This window comes from Oncorhynchus masou, chromosome 15, assembly GCF_036934945.1.
Source record: "Oncorhynchus masou masou isolate Uvic2021 chromosome 15, UVic_Omas_1.1, whole genome shotgun sequence".
NCBI lineage: Eukaryota > Metazoa > Chordata > Actinopteri > Salmoniformes > Salmonidae > Oncorhynchus > Oncorhynchus masou.
In genome coordinates, this window is record NC_088226.1 from 51,416,737 (window position 1) to 51,440,493 (window position 23,757).

The 23,757-nt window shown below is 47.0% G+C and overlaps 1 protein-coding gene across 5 annotated transcripts in view; it reads right to left on the minus strand.

The window, feature by feature from the left end:
• Nucleotides 1-23,757, minus strand: part of LOC135556417 (ELAV-like protein 4) — a 91,688-nt gene that overhangs the window by 22,047 nt on the left and 45,884 nt on the right. For all 5 annotated transcript variants that reach the window (XM_064989614.1, XM_064989613.1, XM_064989612.1 and 2 more), the window contains 2 exons: nt 19,610-19,713; nt 15,641-15,794 (listed from right to left, as the gene is read on the minus strand). In XM_064989614.1, the coding sequence (XP_064845686.1) occupies nt 15,641-15,794; nt 19,610-19,713 (258 nt within the window). The remainder of the gene's footprint in view (nt 1-15,640; nt 15,795-19,609; nt 19,714-23,757) is intronic.

The following is a 23,757-nucleotide window of genomic DNA, read 5'->3' on the forward strand; positions in this document are numbered from 1 at the left end:
TGTAGAGTCCATGCCCCAATGAATTGAGGCTGTTCTGAGGGCAAAAGGGATGAGGTGCAACTTAATATTAGGAAGGTGCTCCTAATGTTTAGTACACTTAGTGTGTAAAATCATAGTTGGGCTTTGTTTTGCTGACTTCACTTTATGCATACCAACTGTGCAAAAACTGGTCGAATCAATATTGTTTTCACATCAATTCAACCCCAAAAATCTCTGAGACGACTTTGAATCAACGTGGAAAACAGATTGAATTTGCAAAAACTCATAACATAACTACGTAGTTAAATAAAGGTTAAAATATTATATTTCTTTTTAAATATGGGCTTTTTTTTTGTTTACCAAACTTTTAACCTAAATCCAATGACATGGTTAATTTTTTGGGTTGGTTTCATGTTGAATTCACATTAGCTGACAACCCAACCAAATGTAAATCAAGACTTGACGCTGAACTGACGTCTGTGCCCAGTGGGTAGCTTTGTTTGTTCACCTTTTTCTACATAAACCCAATAGCTACTACTGTCAAGATAGGAGGGGTTTTATTACAAGACTACATTATTTTGAGATGCAATGTGCTTATTTCACTGTTTCAGAGCTGTGAAATACATGTTAACACCCTATGGACTCTTCTCCTTTGGGGATATGATCACACCTCATTAGAAGAGAGAAGACAGGCACCAGTCCTCTAAGACCCGTGGCCTTGAACTGCACCAGGATGCAGATGCTTGAAGAGGTCTACACACCAGTATTGCTTGGCATAGAGATGAAGGCTGAAAACACATTCAGCGTGGGATCTGAGGAAAACACCCCAGCCACTTGAATGAAGTGGTGAACCGAAGAGGTGTCTTTAAGAAAGGGGTGTGAAGAGTGGAGGGCTACTGCATTGGTATCTGGGACGAGCTCTGTCCTTGTGTATGTGGAGAGGTAGAAGGGTATTGTGCCTGAACACTAATGCTGTGGAGAGAGGTGAGAGGGTATTGTGCCTATACAGCAGTGCTGTGGAGAGAGGTGAGAGGGTATTGTGCCTGTACACTAGTGCTGTGGAGAGAGGTGAGAGGGTATTGTGCCTATACAGCAGTGCTGTGGAGAGAGGGGAGAGGGTATTGTGCCTGTACACTAGTGCTGTGGAGAGAGGTGAGAGGGTATTGTGTCCGTACACTAGTACTGTGGAGAGAGGTGAGAGGGTATTGTGTCCGTACACTAGTGCTGTGGAGAGAGGTGAGAGGGTATTGTGCCTATACAGCAGTGCTGTGGAGAGAGGTGAGAGGGTATTGTGCCTGTACACTAGTGCTGTGGAGAGAGGTGAGATGGTATTGTGCCCGTACACTAGTGCTGTGGAGAGAGGTGAGAGGGTATTGTGCCTGTACACTCGTGCTGTGGAGAGAGGTGAGAGGGTATTGTGCCTGTACACTAGTGCTGTGGAGAGAGGTGAGAGGATATTGTGCCTGTACACTAGTGCTGTGGAGAGAGGTGAGAGAGACTTTGACCCCACTAAAAGTAACACCTCTCATTTCTCCTTTCACTGCCCTATAGACATTCTGGGCATGAAGAGAAACACTGCTACTGCACTGCAAGGTCGGCTGGCCTAATGCAATTACACCACAGCAGGTTAGGTGACCATGACCTTTGACCCTGTGACTGTGATAGTGGCAGAGAGACTTCATACAAGCAGTTCTGTGTGTCAAACTGCTGACAGCTGGTGCTTCGGAAGACAATCTAATGTAGGGTATCATTTGGATTCCATCTGGGGTTCCTCAAGCAAGGCAGAAACTGAACAAAACGATCCCAGAAGTAATTTCCCTAATAGTTTAAAAAAATAATGAAATGACTGTCTTAGTGTTGAGAAAATAAAATGTCACTAGCTTTTTCAGCATTAACATAATGAGCTTCCAGCTGTTTTTTGTGGTTGTTTTTTTGTTTTTACAGCATACCGAAACAAAGCAAACATGCAGGCTGAGGGAGTCTGGGAAGCAGCCTTTACCATCAGCCAGTTCCAGCACTTATCACAGACCATACAGCATTAGGCCACAAATGCACAACGGTCTACAGGCACTTTCCTCCTCAGAAATCAGCTGGGTTTATGTAACTCTCTACCTGTGCTTATCTATTCCCAGCACACATGAACACGGAGAATGGCTGGTTTATTAATAACCCTAACTAGAACAAGGGAAGACAGTGGCAAGGAGCTGCTGGTGCCCTGACAAAGAATTCTGCATGCCCCCTGCACTTGGGCGCTACCAGGGCGCTCCCCAACACTACGTTTTCACCCTGGGGACAATAAGACAAACATTCCTCTGGGAAATCTGGAGATCTGATAATCTGGCCAGGTGGCTGACGAAAGCCTTTGCTCTGCTCTCCAAACTTGAGCATTTTGCTGCCGTTTCTCATTCCACTCTTTTAAGTGGCTATGCCAACTGTATGGAATGTTTATTAAACAGTCACATTAAATACATTAGAGAAAGAAAAAAAAACATCTTATCACCTTATCATCTTATCGAGAGAAAAAAAAGTCCTTGTTTTAAGTAACTCAGTTTGTGGGGATAGATACATATGGACTTTGAAAAGGCATTGGGATAGAAACCTTTGAAGAGCTTAGGTGCTCTCTGCTCCGCTCAGTAAAAGCAGAGTTAAAGCCATCTGTCTGCTTCTATGTGTGATCACAGGCCAACGTAACCATGTAATACACTCCATGTTATGGAGTCTGGTGGGTTATAGACACCAGGACAGAGAAGAATTGTACAGTCTTATTTTCCCTGTATATAAATCAGGTTTGCACCTACGTGGTCTTGATGTTTAACCAAACATGATGGGGATTCTATGCGAGCCAGAACGTACTACACCATATTTTATCAACCTCCACTGTAAGAGTGTAGATGTGCATATGGAGAGGAAGTCACATACTGTGTCACACCCTGACCATAGTGTTGTATGTGTATGTTTCTATGTTTTGGTTGGTCAGGGTGTGATCTGAGTTGGCATTCTATGTTGGATGTCTTGTTTGTCTATTTCTATGTCTGGCCTGATATGGTTCTCAATCAGAGGCAGGTGTTAGTCATTGTCTCTGATTGGGAACCATATTTAGGTAGCCTGGGTTTCACTGTGTGTTTGTGGGTGATTGTTCCTGTCTCTGTGTTTGTTGCACCAGATAGGCTCAGTCACTTTCGTTTTTCTTTTTTTCCTTGTTTTGGAAGAGAAGAGAACGAGCGCCATTCTCCTTGCGGAGATGGTGCAAAATACATCAACACGGCCGGTCCCTGGGATTGGGCTGGCAAACACGATTCGGTTTGCTTGGAAGGAAAAGGAGTTGGAGCCTTTAGGACGGGAAACTTTTGGAAGGATAATATTGATGGGGATTCTAAAGCTGACGGTGAAGGATGTGTTTTGTTTCCAAGGCAACTCGTTGGAGAGAGCATACGACGTGGCACTATATACAGAGGAGAAACACAATGATATCCTGAGAAGGGCAAGAGCAGTGGGAGGTGAGAGGCTGATGAGCCACTATGAAATAACAAGCCTGGCGAAGAACAACTTTAGGGTTGTAACTGTCAACATTTACAACCCCTCCGTTAAGGACAAAGAGGTGAGGGCCTTTCTGGGGAGATACATGGATAACGTCTCCTCAGCAAGGCACCTCAAAGACTCCCTTGGGTTTTGGAATGGGAGGAGAGGCTTCCAGGCACTCCTCAGGGAGGACCCAAAGGGACATGGTGGCTACCTCCATCCTCCTGCTATGTTCTCCATAGGGGCTGACAGGGGGACGTTGTTTTATGCACGCCAGCCCCCATTTTGCAGGCGCTGTATGGCCTACGGCCACATATTCGCTTCGTGCAGCACAAGAAAATACAGATTTTGTGGATCTGAGAAACACGAGGTGAGGGATTGTGACAAGCCTAAGGCGTGCCACGGGTGTGGCTTGTCAGCACACCTGTGGCGGGGGTGCCCGGCTCATCAGAGCTCATATGCGTCTGCGGCTGGGGAGCAGGAGCGGGGGATGGGGGAAGAAGAGGAGGGAAAGGAAGCACGCCTCATGACCAGAGTACAGGTCCAGAGGGGAAGGCCGCAAGGAAGGAGGAGGAGCAAGAAGCGGCGGATGGAAGAGAGAAGGAAACGGAAGGCACGGGAGTAGGAGAAACAGGAAAAGTGGCTGAAGAAGGCAACCGAGTGGAGGAGCATGAGAGAGAAGAAAGCGAGGGAGGAGTGTTGGAGAAGGAGACGGTGGAAGAGCAAGTGGACTGGGGGGAAAGTGCCCTGGTGGAAGAGATGAGGGGTATGGTGGAGGAGCTGGCGGGGGGGGGGGTGGTATCTCTCCACTGCCGCCATCACCAAAGAAGAGAATGAAGAGGAGGGTGCGATTGGCCGACAGTGAGAGGGAGGGGATGGCCAAGAGGGTGATGGGGGTGGGAGAAACCTCTGGGTTGCTGTTGGTTTCCCCAGGCCCTCAACTTCTGTTGGGTGGGGACACACCTAACAAGACTCAGGACTGGGTACAGGAGGAGGTGGGGAGTTTTTTGTTTGGGGACTCAGCCTCCCGATTTTTTTCCAATCCAGCTGCAGTACTGGGGAGGGGGAGGATTGTGGGGGTAGACCCAGGGTGCAGGGCACCCCGGAGCCAAACACTATTCCTGCATCCTGGGTTGGTGAGATGGAGGAAGAGGGGGGGATGTCGGGAGGACGGATGGTGTTCTCACTGGTAGATATGGAGCAGGGGAGCATCAGGTGAGTCTCCTGTTTTTTTTTTCTGTCTGGGTTTAGAATTTGAGTGTATTACATGTTTTTATTTTATTCTTTCATGGGGTCTAATTTTACTTTTGTTAGTTTAAATGTAAGGGGTTTAAGGGGTTTTGTTAAGAGGAGGGCGGTTTTTAGTTATTTGGAGGGTGTGGGGTTTGATGTTTGTTTTTTACAGGAGGTTCACCTGAGGGATGGAGGGGATGTTAGTAGGTTTAAGAGGGAGTGGGACAAGGGGGAGTCGGTTTGGGGTATTGGAGGGGGTGCACTCATCGGGGGTAGGGATTTTGTGTGGGCACAGGGAGGTAAAAGTGGAGGATTCTTTTGTGGTAATGCAGGGGAGGGTTATAGGGGTGGATGTCACGATAAGGAATTGTAAATTTAGATTAGTGGTGGTGTATGGGCCACAGGTGGTGGCAGACAGGAGGGAGATGGTGGACTGTCTGACGCCCCTGTGTGTCACAAATAGGAAATTAGTGATAGGGGGGGATTTTAATACAGATTTAGGAATAGGGGGGGATAGCAGTGCAGGCACCATTGCCGGGCTAATGGCTTGCCATGGTCTGGTAGATGGTGGTCTGCACACTACTCCGAAAATGGCCGGTCCTACATGGCGCAACTCCAGGGGGGTTGAGCGGAGGCTCAACTATATTTTTGTACCCAGGTCTTTGGGTAAGTTGTCTGGGCGGCTGTTGCCTGTTTTCTTTTCGGATCACGACAGGGTGCTCCTGCAGGTGGGGTCGCCAGCCTGCCTCTTTGGTAGGGGGTACTGGAAGTTAGATCGGGATGTGCTGGAGGAGCAGGCTTTTGTTGACGGGTTTTATGGTTTCTTTTGGAGGCTTGAAGGCCTCCGGTCCATGTGCGAGGGGGTGTTAGAGTGGTGGGAATTAGTTAAGGTGAGGATTAGGGCTTTTATAATAGGGTATAATAGGGCAAGAGGAAAAAAAGGGAGGAGAGGAGGGAGGTGGATCGTATCCAAAGGTTAATTGAACTCGAATACGAGGCAGGCAACCTCGGCGGGCCGTTTGACTGGGAGAGATCCGCAACCCTAAAGGCGCAGCTCAGGGAGTTGCAGGAGCGGAAGGCTCGAGCTTTCCTGGAGCGTGCGCATAGTGGCTTTCTAGAACATAATGAGACTTGTTCTGCTATGTTCTTTAAGTCGGTTAGGGCCAGACAGAGTAGGAAGGTAATGCATGGCGTTAGGGAAGAAAATGGTAGTATAGTTAGAGAACCAGAGGATATGGTCAGGGTGACAACTGATCATTTCCAAGGTTTATTTAAGGAAAGGGAAATAGATGTAGAGCAGGGAAATGTGTTTTCAGAACACTTGTCCAGGCGGTTGCCGGAGGACATTAGAGAAGTGATGGAGGCCCAGATTTCACTAGAAGAGGTTGAGAGCGCGCTTAGGAGGATGGGAAAAGGGAAGGTGCCTGGGATGGATGGGCTGCCGGCTGAGTTTTATCTCAAGTTTTGGGGTATACTTGGACCAGTGGTCCTCGAAGTCTTGAAGGCCATCCTTGAGACGGGGGCCCCTGGGGATCAATGGCTGTTGGTGTGCTGTCACTTTTATATAAGAAAGGGGAAGTAACAGACCTTGGCAACTGGCGGCCGTTGACCATGCTGTGTGTAGATTACAAGCTACTTGCAAAGGTTTTAGCAGACCGGTTGCGCACAGCCTTTCCCTACGTCGTCCATGAGGATCAGACGTGCGGGGTAGAGGGCCGCCCTATTAGTTGGAACCTACAGTTAATCAGGGACTCCATCGCTTGGGTTGAAGATAGAGGACTGCCTTTAATGGTAGCAGCGCTAGATCAGGCTAAAGTTTTTGATCGCGTGAATAGATCCTTTTTATTCAGAGTGTTAGGTCGATTAGGAATTGGGGAGAAGTTCATAGGATGGATTCGTACATTATATGTCAGAGGGGGTGCCGAGTTAGTGTAAATAGTCACTTGGGTGACGTTTTTGACCTCTCGTCTGGGGTCAGGCAGGGGTGCCCACTCTCGGCTCTCCTCTTCGTTCTGTACATGGAGCCTCTGGGGCTGCCATTAGGGCAGACACAGGGGTGGAAGGCTTGTTGATCCCTGGAAGTGGTGGGCTGCGTGTTAAGATGATGCAGTACGCCGACGACACTTCCTTGGTGCTGTGTAAGGACTCGTGCCTGACAAGGTCCCTTGCCATCTTTGGGGATTTCACCCGAGCGTCGGGAGCAGTTCTGAACCATGCAAAGTCTTCCGTCAAGTTTTTCGGAAGATGGCGCGGTAGAACGGATGTGCCTGGGGGGTTATCTCTCTGTGAGGGGGCCCTGAGGATTCTCGGGGTCCATTTTGAGACCTCCGGCTCAGCGACGCTAAACTGGAACATGCGTATCACAGTGGTACAGAGGAAGCTAGCAATGTGGAAGGCTAGGTATTTGTCTTTTATGGGCAGAGTCCTGGTCCTAAAGGTGGATGTGTTGCCGTCTCTTTTGTATTTGGCGTACATCTACCCATTGCCGGCTTGTCTGAGGAGGCCTCTAGTGAGGCTTGTGTTTCAGTTCATGTGGAGTGGCAGGTGCGAGTGGGTCGCCAGGGCACGCATGCTCTGTCCCATCGGGGAGGTAGGGGGTACCACATTTCCCCCTCAAGCTGGACGCAATTTTTGTTTCTTTCTTGTTAACAGAGATTGCTCATCCAGTGATACACCCGTCCGGTTACCTCCTGCGGGTGTTCTTCTCGTATCAGGCGAGAAGCGTAATGGTGTGGTCTAACACGGGTCCTCGGGCGGAACAGCTGCCGTGGCACTTTGGTCATGCGGCCAAGTGGCTGCGTGCGCACCCTGAGGTAGAAGTTGCCCAAGTAGGTTAAGATCACAGGCACCTGTACGAGGAGGTCAGAAAGGCAGGGAGTCCGGCGCCTGTAGTGGGCATCTCGGAAGTGGTCTGGGAGGGAGTGCAGGCGCGGGGTCTGGACAACAGGCTCAAGGACCTGAATTGGTTGAGCCTCCATAAGTGCTTGTCGGTACGTTCCATCATGTACCGGTATAGTTTGGTGCAGTCCCCCACCTGTCCAAGATCCTCTTGTGGCAGGGAGGAGACTGTGCGCCATGTCTTTTGGGACTGTGCCTTTGCCGGAGTAGTATGGGCTAGGGTACGGGTGTTGTTAGGTTTGGTAAGGGGGGATTTTGTATTGACGTGGGCCAGGTTAGAGAGAGGTGTAGGGAGAGCGAGAGGGACGGATAGGGACAGGTTTCTGCTCTGGCTTCTCATGAGTCTCTTTAAACGGGGGCTGTGGGAAGCCAGGCAGAACATGGTGAAGACAGGGAGAGATTGGGGGCTGGAAGGGATAGTGAGGAGGGTGGAAGGAGATTTGAGGGGCAGGATGAAGAGGGAGGAGAGGAAGTGGGGGCAGCATGCTGCTCGGGAGAGGTGGAAGGGGGGTTTAGGGCTGGGTGTCATTTAGATTTGTAAGGGGATAGATTAGGGATGGGGAGATAGGGAAAGGTAGTTTGTAGGGTGACGCGGAGGGAAGATGCTCCCCTGAGGTTTTGTTTGGGGTTTTTGTTTTGTTAAAATTAAAATACCATTATTGGAGTATGTATGAAAATTATGAGTTGTAAAGAATGAATGGTATTGAAGGTAATAAATTATTTTTTATTAAAAAAAAAATAGGGCTGTTTCGGTTTTCCACGTTTGTTGTTTTGTATTGTTCGTGTTTCATCTTCATTAAAGATGTATCTAACTAACCACGCTGCATTTTGGTCCGATCCTTGTTCCACCTCTTCGTCAGAGGAGGAGTTAGAAGAAACCTGTTACAGAATCACCCACCACAACAGGACCAAGCGGCGTGGTGACAAGCAGCGGCAGCAGGAGCAGCGATCACAGGACTTCTGGACTTGGGAGGAGATATTGGACGGAAAAGGACCCTGGGCACAGCCTGGAGAATATCGCCGTCCCAAGGAAGAACTGGAGGGGAAGAAAGCGGAGAGGCGCTGGTTTGAAGAGGCAGCACGGCGACGCGGTTGGAAGCCCGTGAGTCAACCCTTAAAAATTTATTTTGGGGGGGGTTCACAGGGAGTATGGCTACGCCAGGTAGGAGACCTGCGCAAACTTCCTGTGCTTACCGGGGGGCTAGAGAGACCGGGAAGGCACCGTGTTATGCTGTGGTGCGCACGGTGTCTCCAGTGCGGGTGCATAGCCCGGTGCGTTCTATTCCAGCTCCGCGTATCGGCCGGTGTCCCGGTTTGCCTGCATAGCACAGTGCGGGCTATTCCACCTTGCCGCACTGGCAGAGCGACCGGGAGTATTCAACCAGGTTAGGTTGGGCAGGCTCGGTGCTCAAGAGCTCCAGTGCGCCTGCACGGTCCGGTCTACCCAGTACCACCTCCACACCCCAGCCCTCCGGTGGCAGCTCCCCGCACCAGGCTTCCTGTGCGTGTCCTCGGCCCAGTACCACCAGTGCCAGCACCGCGCATCAGGCCTACAGTGCGCCTCGCCTCTCCAGCGCTGCCGGAGCCTTCCTCCTCTCCTGAGCTGATGGGAGTCTCCCGCCTGTTTAGCGCAGCTCGAGCCTTCCTCCTCTCCTGCACTGCCGGAGCCTCCCACCTGTTCAGCGCTGCCGGAGCCTTTCTCCTCTCCTGCGCTGCTGGAGTCTCCCGCCTGTTTAGCACAGCCCGAGCTGTCAGTCTGCATGAAACAGCCGGAGCTGTCAGTCTGCAAGGAGCTGCCAGTCTGCAAGGCGCTGCCAGTCTGCAAGGCGCTGCCAGAGCTGCTAGTCTGCAAGAAGCCGCCAGAGCTGCCAATCTGCATGGAGCAGCCAGAGCCACCAGTCAGCATGGTGCAGCCAGAGCCGCCATTCAGCATGGTGCAGCCAGAGCCGCCAGTCAGCGTGGAGCAGCCAGAGCTGTCAGTCTGCCAGGATCCGCCAGTCAGCCAGACTCTTCCAGATCTGCCAGTCAGCCAGACTCTTCCAGATCTGCCGGTCAACCAGACTCTTCCAGATCTGCCAGTCAGCCAGACTCTTCCAGATCTGCCGGTCAACCAGACTCTTCCAGATCTGCCAGTCAGCTCAGATCTGCCAGTCAGCCAGACACTTCCAGATCTGCCAGTCAACCAGACTCTTCCAGATCTGCCAGACAACCAGACTCTTCCAGATCTGCCATACAACCAGACTCTTCCAGATCTGCCAGACAACCAGACTCTTCCAGATCTGCTAGTCAACCAGACTCCTCCAGATCTGCTAGTCAACCAGACTCTTCCAGATCTGCTAGTCAACCAGACTCTTCCAGATCAGCGAGTCAACCAGACTCTTCCAGATCTGCCAGTCAACCAGACTCTTCCAGATCTGCCAGTCAGCCAGACTCTTCCAGATCTGCCAGTCAGTCAGACTCTTCCAGATCTGCCAGTCAACCAGATTCTTCCATATCTGCTAGTCAACCAGACTCTTCCAGATCCGCCAGTCCACCAGACTCTTCCAGATCCGCCAGTCCACCAGACTCTTCCAGATCCGTCAGTCCACCAGACTCTTCCAGATCCGCCAGTCCACCAGACTCTTCCAGATCCGCCAGTCCACCAGACTCTTCCAGATCCGTCAGTCAGCCAGGATCTGCCAGAACAGCCAGGATCTGCTGGATTCAACTACCTGGCTGAGCTTCCTCTCAGTACTGGGCTTCCTCGCAGTGCTGGGCTTCCTCTCAGCCCCGAGCTTCCCCTCAGTGCTGACCTGTCCCTCTGTCCCGAGCTGCCCCTCTGTCCCGAGCTGCCCCTCTGTCCAGTGTTATTTAGTAGGGTTGCCGTGGCTAGGAGGTCATGGAAGCGGACAAGGTGGGGGAGGACTACGGTGAAGTGGGGGCCACGTCCAGCACCGGAGCCGCCACCGCGGACAGATGCCCACCCAGACCCTCCCCGATAGGTTCAGGTTTTGCGGCCGGAGTCCGCACCTTGGGGGGGGGTACTGTCACACCCTGACCATAGTTTATTTGTATGTTTCTATGTTTTGGTTGGACAGGGTGTGATCTGAGTGGGCATTCTATGTTGGATGTCTTGTTTGTCTATTTCTATGTCTGGCCTGATATGGTTCTCAATCAGAGGCAGGTGTTAGTCATTGTCTCTGATTGGGAACCATATTTAGGTAGCCTGGGTTTCACTGTGTGTTTGTGGGTGATGTGTTTGTGTGGTCTCTGTGTTTGTTGCACCAGATAGGGCTGTTTCGGTTTTCCACGTTTGTTGTTTTGTATTGTTCGTGTTTCATCTTCATTAAAGATGTATCTAACTAACCACGCTGCATTTTGGTCCGATCCTTGTTCCACCTCTTCGTCAGAGGAGGAGTTAGAAGAAACCTGTTACATGCTGATTGATAAAGTAGGGGTTGTATGTACAGCACCAGTCAAACATTTGGACACACCGACTCAATCCAGAGGTTTTCTTTATTTTTACTATTTTCTACATTGCAGAATAATTGTGAAGACATCAAAACTATGAAATAACACACATGGAATAATGTAGTAACCACAAAAGTGCTAAACAAATCAAAATATATTTTATATTTGAGATTCTTTAAAGCAGCCACCCGTTGCCTTGATGACAGCTTTGCACACTCTTGGCATTCGCTCAACCAGCTTCATGAGGTAGTCACCTGGAATCCATTTCAATTAACAGGTGTGCCTTGTTAAAAATTAATTTGTGGAATTTATTTCCTTCTTAATGCATTTGAGACAATCAGTTGTGTTGTGACAAGGTATGGGGTGGTAAACAGAAGACAGCCCTATTCGGTAAAACACCAAGTCCATATTATGGCAAGAACAGCTCAAATAAGCAAAGAGAAACGACAGTCCATTACTTTAAGACATGAAGACATCAAGAACTTTGAAAGTTTCTTCAAGTGCAGTCGTAAAAACCATCAAGCACTATGACAAAACTGACTCTCAAGAGGACCAATCACCACCTTCCGGAGACACCTGAAACCCCACCTCTTCAAGGAATACCTAGGATAGGATAAGTAATCCTTCTCACCCCCCCCCCCCCTTAAATGATTTAGATGCACTATTGTAAAGTGGCTGTTCCACTGGATGTCAGAAGGTGAATTCACCAATTTGTAAGTCGCTCTGGATAAGAGCGTCTGCTAAATGACTTAAATGTAAATGTAATGTTAAATGACCAACACAGGAAAGGAAGACCCAGAGTTACGGAGGATAAGTTCATTAGAGTTACCAGCCTCAGAAATTGCAGCCCAAATAAACGCTTCACAGAATCCAAGTAACAGACACACCCCAACATCAACTATTCAGGGGACACTGCGTGAAATCAGGCCTTCATGGCCAAATTGCTGTAAAGAAACCACTACTAAAGGACACCAATAAGAAGAAGAGACTTGCTTGGGCCAAGAAACACAAGCAATGGACTTTAGACCGTTGGAAATCTGTCCTTTGGTCTGATGAGTCCAAATTTGAGATTTTTGGTTCCAACCACTGTGTCTTTGTAAGGATGGAGGAGGAGATGTGATGGTGTGGGATTGCTTTGCTGGTGACTTTGTCAGTGATTTATTTTGAATTGAAGGCACACTTAACCAGCATGGCTACCACAGCATTCTGCAGCAATACGACATCCCATCTGGTTTGCGCTTAGTGGGACTGTCATTTGATTTTCAACAGGACAATGACCCAACACACCTCCAGGCTGAGTAAGGGCTATTTGACCAAGGAGAGTGATGGAGTGCTGCATCAGATGATCTGGCCTCCGCAATCCCCTGACCTCAACCCAATTGAAATGGTTTGGGATGAGTTGGACCTCAGAGTGAAGGAAAAGCAGCCAACAAGTGCTCAGCATGTGGGAACTCCTTCAAGACCTTTTGGAAAAGCATTCCAGGTGAAGCTGGTTGAGAGAATGCCAAGAGTGTGCAAGGCAAAGGGTGGCTACTTTGAAGAATCTAAAATCTAAAATATATTTGGATGTGTTTAACACTTGTTTGGTAACTACATGATTCCATATGTGTTATTTCATAGTTTGATGTTTTCACTATCATTCTACAATATAGAAAATAGTACAAATAAAGAAAAACCCTTGAATGAGTAGGTGTGTCCAAACTTTTGACTGGTACTGTATGTGTGTAGTGCATATGAATGTTCTGCATGCTTATTATTGTAATATATAATAATAATATATGAGCAATAGTAAATAGTCTGTGTGACGAGGGGTAGACAACAACCCACTGTAATATAAGAGAAACAGGCATTTTTTCACTTAAGGGTTTAACTGGTAAAAGCAAGCTCTCCGGATCAATTGTATTTGCTCTCATTGATGAGACGTGTATTGACTGACTGCTGTGCGCCTGGGCCCTGCAGAGATGTTCAGAATATTTAACTATTGATCAATGTCTCTCCATATTATATTTCCTTCACATTGATGTTAGCTTAAACCAGCTGTTCGTATTGAACATCATGATCTGACAACATTCCCAAAGGTCAGTGAGAGTGATGCGGTAGAAAAATGCTGCTCCGCAATAGTTCTTCCAATATAGAGAAGAAATATATATCCATTCTGCAGGGATCAATAGAAAGAGAGGGAGAGAAGAGAAAGATACTAATATTGACAAAACACTTTGGTTACATGATTGATGTGTTACGCAATGACTGCCAGGCCTGCATCAGAGAGGTTTAGCTAAAGGCTCGTGTGTGATGTTCTGTTTGTGTTGGAGAGAAGAATCTTCATGATCAGGACATTGCCACTCATGTGCGCTAAGGCTCTGTAATAACAGAACTCCCCATTCCTGACTTATTGTCAAGTCAATGTGAGTTCAGTCAGAAATACTTGGACTATTTGTAACAGAACATTGTCTTCTCTATGAAACTGTGGCTCAACAGTTATTTCTGGACGATACTGAGCAGGAGACTGACTGCAATTTGCATCAGGTTGATTAAGGTCTGTGAAAATGAAGTAAATATCCCCTTCAGTGAGTTTAAGCACATTTGTTTATCCCAAACTGATTTGTAGATTGGGCTTTGGAGCTTGTGGCTCACTCTGAACCACAGTCATGTGGGCTTGGCATCTACTGTCAGAACAGACATGTCTGAAACTGAACATATGGAGTGAAATTCTGACTTGGAAAAACTACAATTTGTTGATAATATTTTACATTTGTGTGTGTAATGATGTAGAAATCACATGATTAACTGTCCTATACTGTACATGTTAATGGTTAACCACTAAAAAGTCAAGCACAAAGGCAAAGCTTTTAAACTTTCTCTTTCTATCTTCCCCTCTGTCTCTCTCACCCAGTTACACTTGTGCGAGTAGCAGGAGAGTTTTAATTTGCGGTCCATTCCTCTTTATGGCGGTACTTGTGAACTGGGAAGATGTGCCAGCGCTGAGCTCTCGGGGTCCTCTAAAATCCTCCTTGTTTCTTAATCACCAGCAACTAAAATGTAATTAGTCATTAAAATTCTTCCAGCGGATCCCCCTGCCTCAGGGGAGACATTTCTGGGCTGGGCCTGCATGTGCTGCTGGGTCAGACACTGTGTGTGTGAGAGAGGGAGAGAGAAAGAGAGAGGAGAGGAGAATAGAGTAAAGGAGTGTTAGAGAGAGTGCATGTGTGCACATCTGAGGAGGCAGAAGCTTTGCCTGTCTCTCTGTGGAGTGGTTCTGGCACTGTGAGACATGTAAGGTTATGATCCTGCCTACTGTTCCCTTCAACAGTGTGGTTGGGAAACAATGGAGAAGCAGAAGAGACTATTGGCAGATCAGCAGGATGAGCACTGTGCTTGTGAAGAACCTGCTTGGGAAACTGTTCTGCTTCGTAAGACTGAAACTGTGCGCAGGCATGGTAATAGCATGAATTATTGAGGCCCAGAATGTGTCAGACATTCTATTCCATGGCAATTTAGGCTATGCTAGTTTGATTTATTTATGATGGTGGTTTTTGACTAGACAAAAAAAACTGGAGTCTAATTAGCATTATAATTATATCACTTTTATTAATCAAAATCACTTGAGTTTAAGCTAGAGACTTCTGGTTTTTGCATGGGCTGCGTCTCAATCAACCGCATCCACCGGTGTCGGCCATTATGCGCTGAGGTGGAAGGCACCTGAACTACAACAGTGTTTATGAGACCAGGAGACATCCCGGAAACGGTTTGAGCTAGAAACAAGTTCTGAAAGCTGAGATTCCCCCGAACATGAGAGTGTCATCCGTTTTGCTCTACGTAGGCTAACTGCATTAAGGCCAATGTTCCATCAAATATTTTCTTTACATATATATATATATTTTTAGACCTACAGGGGTCCTAAAATTCCCTAATCAAATAGCTAAATAGTCCATCTTAAGACAATCTTATTAAAATAATTCCATATGTTAGCTTAGTCCATATATCACCATCTAGAAGCTTAGACTCTAGGGGGTTTAGGAGAATATCAAACTGGTTAGCTAGTACTGTTGTTTTATGAACAGCAGTGTTTTTCACGGCCTTGACTTTGCGTGTTGTTGTTTGTGATCCCAGAGGGCTGCGTGGAACAGGTCTTGTGGAAGCGTACAGTAGTTGTAAATAAAACGGCATGCTCTCAACTTGATCCGGCTCTGCTATGCTTTGCCCCAGTACCAGGTCTGATTTATTCTGCTTAGGCAAATGAGTGTGGCTTACAATGTGCTGCACTCATTCTGCTTCATCAGTACACATTACACATAACACTGGAGCCTGCCGCAGGCAGACAAAACCTCGGAAATGGATCTAAGAGCTGTGCAATGGAAGTCATGCTGCATGATTCTGCATCATGACAATGGTTTAATCTAGTTGTGTGCCTGCGCTCGGGTTGTGAGTTGAGTGTATTAACTCAGATGAACATACATTTGTGTTTTTATGTATGTGTGTGCGCGCATTTGGTTTCTGTGGGTGTGTGCGTGCGTGCGTATGTGCATGTGCGTATATAAATGAAAAGGCGACCCATGGATACCTGTGACCTGGTCCACCAGGATGCGGGAGGTGATGATGCGTCCATACTGGGAGAAGAGCTGCTCCAGATCCTTCTGTGTCATGGTCTTGGGCAGACCACTCACATACAGGTTAGCGTCTCGGATGGAGGCTGAGCTGGGTCGTGCATATGACACCTGAGGAGAAAGGTGGAATGGGGTAGAGATGGGTATTAGATATAAGAGATGATGGACATGAGTGTAGCATAGCTTTAGTCTTACTTCTATGAGAACTTTTGAGCCTACAGCATTGGATTGTACTTTGTCCATGGCATTGGCAGAGATGTCTGTGTAACTTGTTTTTAATGACTTGAATCATAGGGCTTCACCTGACTGAGCTTGTTTGAATTAGCACATTAGTTTTCATCTAAAATCCATTTACACATTAGCCTTGCAGACCCCACGCAGAAGAGGTGTGAGGAAAGGTAGGTGCCAATTTATCTTCTGTTTCATTTGTCGTTTTACATTTTATTTGTGTACTGTAGCGAAAGGCTCACACATGAACCCTCACCCCCATCAACCCTCCTCCCTATCATTAATATGGAAGTATTGGACAATACATCTTGCTAATGCTGACATAAAAACAAATGCACTCACGCATACATTAGGTGTGTGTGTGCGTGTGTGAGAGAGAGAGGAGAATGGGAGAGAAAGTGTGTTTACAGCCTATGCATGAGGTTGTGAGAGAGAGCGTGATGAGAGTGAGAGCGCGCGAGAGAGGGAGAGAAAGAGGGCAAGAGACAAAAAGAGGTGGTTTGGCAATCCTAGTTTGGTAAGGGGGGGTTGAATGGGGATGGCTTGTGCTGACTCTAACTGTGCGAGCTGAGCGAGGTGGGTGCCTTCTCTCACAGATCCCTCCACAGCTTTGCAACACCCTCTCTTCAGTGTGCCACACTTACCAGCACCTTGGACAGCGCCTCTCTCTCTCACAGTCACACAGTCCGTCACACTCCTGCTCTCACACAGATGTCGAAGCTTGTCTGTCATCTCTCCTGATAGCCTGGGTCACAGCACGCACTAACCTACCTGTCTCATTCAGAAGCTATAATTTTGTTAACTTTTATTTTCAAAGGCAATATAAGCTGTATAAATACACTACAATGGAAGCTAGTATTTTAAGGAGTTATGCAAGACCTTGATGTTTTAACTTCTGCCATCTTAGCTCTCTCCTGAAAAAGTCCCTGTGCTTTGTCGAAATGCTGTTCTAATTTCTCGATTACGATCTGGTTTTACTCTTTCAAAATGTTAATCCGATTATCATTGCTGACAGGGGGAGCTTTTCTATCCAGGGTTTTCATTAGGTTTGACATTTAGAGGCATTAGCCATCAAACACTGTTAAAATAGGATGGATATGCAAAATATCTCGGCATAATCACAGGATATCCAGTTTAACTGTGAAGGCAAAATCATCGGATCACAGCAGTTCGCTTCCCCTTTGCCCGTCTTTCCTTTCAAACGGTCTTTCCTTCCATTTTTTCCTTCTTTCCCTTTTGCTTCTAATCTATCCCTTTATTTCCTTCGCTCCCTGTCAGTCAGCCCCAGATCCATCAACACCTTCACTAGCTGTAAGAAGTACTTGTGTGTGTGTGAGAGTGAAGTGTGTGTTGGAGTTTGACGAGCGTGTTTGTGTGTGTGTTCTTTCCCAGTGTGCAGCCCTGCTCTTCTCACCTCCAGCGGGCTCCTTCCTCTCACACCTCCACAGGGTAGCAGCACCAGAGATGTGCTGAGAAACTCTGAGGTGTCATGGAGGAGGAAACCACATGTTTTAAAAGACAGAAAAAGACTGCAGAAAGACACCACCCGAGTGTGTGAAACTCTGGGGCGAACTGAGCTTCTCCTCTTTGTCTTCACCCTCGGCAGTAGTGTGAGGAAGTGTTATGAGGGTACCAGAAGGGAGAAGTGTGTCTGTGAATATTATGTCCGCCCACAAATGGCTTACTGTACACTACCACGAGAGCCTACATATTAACTACAGTATTATACTACATCAATAACACGTTTCATCAGTTGAAGCCTTGTGTGAAACCGGAAAGTCATATCAAAGACACTGAGCTCTTTAAGTGTCTTGTTAAAGAGGGCTCAAAAGGTTTCCTCTGCACATCGGCGTATCAACTGTAGTTCAGTGACACCACAAGCAGCTCTCTTTTCTCTCCCACCAGAGAGCCTCACACTGGGCTGCAAGACAGAGCTGTCTGCTGCTATTAGGGAGTCTGTCTTCATTTTCATGGCAGCTTAAGATAACCTCTGGTGCAAAAAAGAAAGGCCCGTAGCACTGAATGGATATTTCAAGAAGATAATGACCTTGAACACACTTACTAGAAGTTGTAAAATTGGCCTTTTTCTTCATTGCTACTCAGAAAAGGCTTATTGATATAGGTAGCACAGTCAAAATAATGGGTTATGCAGTGGCAAGAATAAAAAGGGCTGTCCTTACTCTCTCATGCAGAAAGGTACTCTGCTGCTATAACTGAGAGCCAGGGTGAAGTCTAGATGCTGCTCCGTCTGACTGGATAAGATGGACAGAGACAGACCGAGGGAGCTGTACGATGTGAAACGCTGTGTGTGTGAGAGAAAGAGAGCAAGAGGGGAAGAACGCTGTGTGTGTGGGGGAAGCGGACGTCACTTACTGGTGTGCTTGCTCTTTGGACTGTGTCTGCTCCAGGATGATAGACACGGAAGATTGCTCCTGCTTTATTACACAAGCTGTGGGAGGAAAGAGGCTGTGCTAGGGCTGGAGGTGGGATGAAAGCGTGAGGGTGCGTGTGCATATGTTTAGCTCTGAATATGTTATGGTTTTTGACAGCGTCATCAAGAAACAGGCAGAAGGCTCTTCTCTCTAGCCCAAGGGGACTGGCCATGGCATGCTTGTGATTCCTAAGTTAGCTGGCTTCCTAAAAACATATCTGGTGCAAGGGGACTGGGGAGGACCGAGGAGCGTCACTGGTACAGTAGCGTGGATTGGGAGCCTGGGTGCTAGCTTGGCCCTCTGGGGCCCCATCTGAGCAGAGTACATTAGCGAGCGAGAGTGGCAGAGGGACGATACACACACAGACCCTGTGACTCATCCTAACTCCTGTCAGCTACGCTCAGTGGGTGAGACCTGCGCAGGAATAACTGTGGGTCATGCTGACTGCATCACACTGACACGCACACGGATGTGCGCAGGCACACACACAGCTCTGGTTGGCTGTCTCCCCATGACCTTGCCTTTCAAAGCACTGTGCTGGATTGAAAACAGGCCGAGCTGTGTTGATCTGGTGTGGCTGCTTCCCTTCACAATGTTGACCTATCATGTTCAAGGCTGTCGAGGGATTGGGGATTCTGTATGGGCTTTTCCCATTCAGCTCGGCAGGGTAATCCGATCTGATTAGATTTAGAAATATGTTACTGAGAGAGTTTGGATTATGGTAGCAGACAGATTATAGTATGGCTTAAAGCGAACAGCATAACAGAGCTATAAGAGAGAATATAGTTTTTCTGCTCAACAAGTAGAGATAAAGTATGCCTACTATATAAAATGGATGTTGAGTACACTAATACAACCATACTACTAATTAAATTATACTCTCTCCATTTCCCCTTCATCTTTATTAGACGTCCCAACCAATGTAATATAAATTGGAGTCCTCTATTTAACTTTGGGCAGCATTTAATAAATGTGTTTTCCTTACTCTGTCTGAAAATCTTTCTAATTTCACCTTCACATTTTGACGTTTATAAATTAATTAGCATATCAGTTATACCTCACGGCTTTTAATGCTTCTGACTCTTTGATTCAGTCACTCTTTCATTTAAATTCTCTCTGCATGTATGCAAATTAGTCTGAATCGCCTCAGTCACTACCCAGAATTCCTACAATCTACATGGAAACTGAAGCAGTGCAATCCTTATCACATGAACGCTGGGTGAATTGATATTCAGTGTACAGAAGGTGTTTTCCAATCAGACTTACCTTAATAGTTTTGGTTTGAAGTCTGAGTCCGTTTAATGTGTTGATGGCTTTCTCTGCATCCTTTGGGTCGATGTAGTTGACAAACCCATAGCCTAGACTCTGCCCTGTAAAACAAGAAAGAAGAGCATTTTTACAATACAGAATTCTACCCAGTATGTATTAAAATGGTACAGATACAATAGTGTCATTAATATCATATTTTCTTTGACTCAATATTTTCCTGACATCTCTAGATATTTCTTTCAGGCATTGCTTGCTTTCATGAGCTAGTTGACTTTCAACAGACGCCCAGAGCCGTTGTGGCTGTGTGATAGTTACAAAAAAATTGCCACACAAGTGTCTGGCAAGTCCAAGTGGAACACCGCACTTATAGCCATTAAAAGAAACAGACAACAGTAAGTCCACAGTGGATAGACAAAGTGAATCACAAATGTAGAACAGCGCTGCCCTAGCACCAAATAAATAGGCAGGCAGGCTGCAGCTTAGGGACAAAATGGAGCTGTACTCCTCACATGAAACACGATGCTTCTCTCTCACTTTCAGTGGATTACCCAGGATTATCATTTCCCCATTGTTTATTAAAAACCTTGTGTCCTGGAGAGAATTTCATTGGTTCACAGCAATTTTTACCGCTCATCTCGCTGACACTGATCTGACAGCACCCTTCGGAAAGTTAGGACACTAAAATAGAACTACGCCGTTAACGCCAATACATCCGCGGGCCTGTGGATATGTGTTCAATATCAAAGTGCCTTTTGCAAAGACTTCTCTTCTCATACTCCTCAATGTGGGTTGACAATAATTAGCCAACACAGCCAACTGCTGAGCAGCTCCCCACTCCTTGTCACCTTCCTCCTCCCCCTTCCGCTGCTTCACAAGGAGAATTTAAGGCTCGACAAGCGTAGCTTACAAAGTGTTAGCAGAAATGAAGTGTGCTTCCGAAGCGCACTCATACAGATCTGCCTGGATGTGCTGGGTTGTGGATAATGATACAGTTCCACAGTACTCATACAGATCTGCCTGGATGTGCTGGGTTGTGGATAATGATACAGTCCCACAGTACTCATACAGATCTGCCTGGATGTGCTGGGTTGTGGATAATGATACAGTTCCACAGTACTCATACAGATCTGCCTGGATGTGCTGGGTTGTGGATAATGATACAGTTCCACAGTACTCATACAGATCTGCCTGGATGTGCTGGGTTGTGGATAATGATACAGTTATACAGTACTCATACAGATCTGCCTGGATGTGCTGGGTTGTGGATAATGATACAGTCCCACAGTACTCATACAGATCTGCCTGGATGTGCTGGGTTGTGGATAATGATACAGTCCCACAGTACTCATACAGATCTGCCTGGATGTGCTGGGTTGTGGATAATGATACAGTCCCACAGTACTCATACAGATCTGCCTGGATGTGCTGGGTTGTGGATAATGATACAGTCCCACAGTACTCATACAGATCTGCCTGGATGTGCTGGGTTGTGGATAATGATACAGTTCCACAGTACTCATACAGATCTGCCTGGATGTGCTGGGTTGTGGATAATGATACAGTACCACAGTACTCATACAGAGCTGCCTGGATGTGCTGGGTTGTGGATAATGATACAGTCCCACAGTACTCATACAGATCTGTCTGGATGTGCTGGGTTGTGGATAATGATACAGTCCCACAGTACTCATACAGATCTGTCTGGATGTGCTGGGTTGTGGATAATGATACAGTCCCACAGTACTCATACAGATCTGCCTGGATGTGCTGGGTTGTGGATAATGATACAGTCCACAGTACTCATACAGATCTGCCTGGATGTGCTGGGTTGTGGATAATGATACAGTTATACAGTACTCATACAGATCTGCCTGGATGTGCTGGGTTGTGGTTAATGATACAGTCCCACAGTACTCATACAGATCTGCCTGGATGTGCTGGGTTGTGGATAATGATACAGTCCCACAGTACTCATACAGATCTGCCTGGATGTGCTGGGTTGTGGATAATGATACAGTCCCACAGTACTCATACAGATCTGTCTGGATGTGCTGGGTTGTGGATAATGATACAGTCCCACAGTACTCATACAGATCTGTCTGGATGTGCTGGGTTGTGGATAATGATACAGTCCCACAGTACTCATACAGAGCTGCCTGGATGTGCTGGGTTGTGGATAATGATACAGTCCCACAGTACTCATACAGATCTGTCTGGATGTGCTGGGTTGTGGTTAATGATACAGTACCACAGTGTGTGTGTGTGTGCATATTTTGTGTGTACACATGCACTGTGTGTACTGTATGTACTGTTTGTACACTTTCCCTCCGTTTCTGGTGGTGTCCACAGTTCAGTGTGTCTTTGGGAGTTTGCACCAATCACTGTGCCTAATCCCTCCTTGGCAAGGCTGAAGGGGAGATTGGGATGTGTCCACACCCCCAACTGCCTGGCACCACTCCCCAGGTGAGTGGAGACATGGGGCGAGGCAGCTGCTTTCAGCACGAGGCAGCTCCAAGAGGGGATTCCACCCACCAGTAAGAGAGCAGCCCACAGCAGGCGGCCATGGGATGGCTGCCTTCCGGAGACAACGCCAACGCACAGACAAACACACTCATACTGTATCTATACTGTACATGCAAGTTAAGAAAATTTTTAAATTATCGGAGCAAACTATGAGCTGCGGGAAGAGAATACAGTGCTCAAAGTTATGCAATGAAGAGAATGTACACACACGCCTCACACACACACACCCTGACAAGGTCAGAAAGCGGTGGTGCACTGACTGTGGGCCAACATATGCAGGCAAACTCATCTAGGCCTGTTACAACAACGGCTCGCTCTGCACGCACGCAGCCCAGCAGATTCAACCCAGCATGCTGCCTGCCTGAAATAAACACGCAGGTCTAGCACAGCACAGCACGGTACAGAACAGATCATCCAAGCACGGCGCAGCATAGCATACAGCATGCCTTAACACAGTTCTACACAACACAGCAAAGCTACTACTGTAAGATCACTAAATAGCAGTACACAATAAGATAGCACAGGTATCTTAGCACAAGCCTTAAATGTTTTATATCTTTATACAAAGGAGTATTTTCTGGTTGTTTACTGTGTGAGATATATAAGGAATCTAGATCAATGTATTACTAGAAAGGCTGAGTGCCATAAAGGATTGTACAAACACCATTAAGGATATTATAGACAAACAGCTGAAAAAAATGCATCTCAGGAAGCTGAAAGAACCCATTAAGATAATAAATACCCTTTAATGGAGGAGCAAACTGAACATGATCCCTATGCCGTTTAATTAGTCTAATGGACACATTAATGTATATATATTTTAACTGTCAATTAAATCTGCAAACTGAAATGATGCATTGCTGTTATAATGAGTTTTTAATGATGAAAGATCTTCATTTTGCTTGACTTTCTGTTCCTAACCACAGCATTTCCATCCATCTTCAAATCTGGAGGCGTTTGAACAACATGTACAAAGACAATGCTTAACATCCATTAAAGGGATATTTTTCATAAATAAACAGCTTAGTAATGTCAGTGGTGGGACCGTGCCCAGCTCCTTCATTAGGATGAGTCGAGCTGAAAGCACAGGGCTAGTAGTTGTGTGTGACATAGTGGATCCCCCCCCCCCCCACCCTCTTCGTGATCCAGAGTGGTGCGTTGATTCGTAGCGGGCGAACATGGGGATAATTGAGCTCATTAGTTGTGACATTACCACAGTAGTGCCATAATGCTTCATAACAGCTGTCCCATTATAGCTCAAATCACTACTAACGAGAGAGAGGGCCGGGGTAATTGAGACCACCTCACCAGGTCTTCACCGCTCCATGTACAGTCAAAAATAAATAGAAGAGGGAAATAGGTACAAGTGTACCAAATGTTTTTCCTTGGCAAATCACTGCTATTTCCAGTGAGTGGCTCCTCTCGGTGGTGCTACAGTATGACTAAGCCATTATTTGTTTCATGAAGAGCAGCAGGCTCCCGAATGTGTGAGATGAGAAAATGGGTGTGTTTCCAGCAGGTGTCCTGACTCTCCCCACGTGGTGACTTATAGTGCCCTCCCTCCCTCCCTCCCTCCCTCCACACACACACACACACACACACACACACACACACACACACAC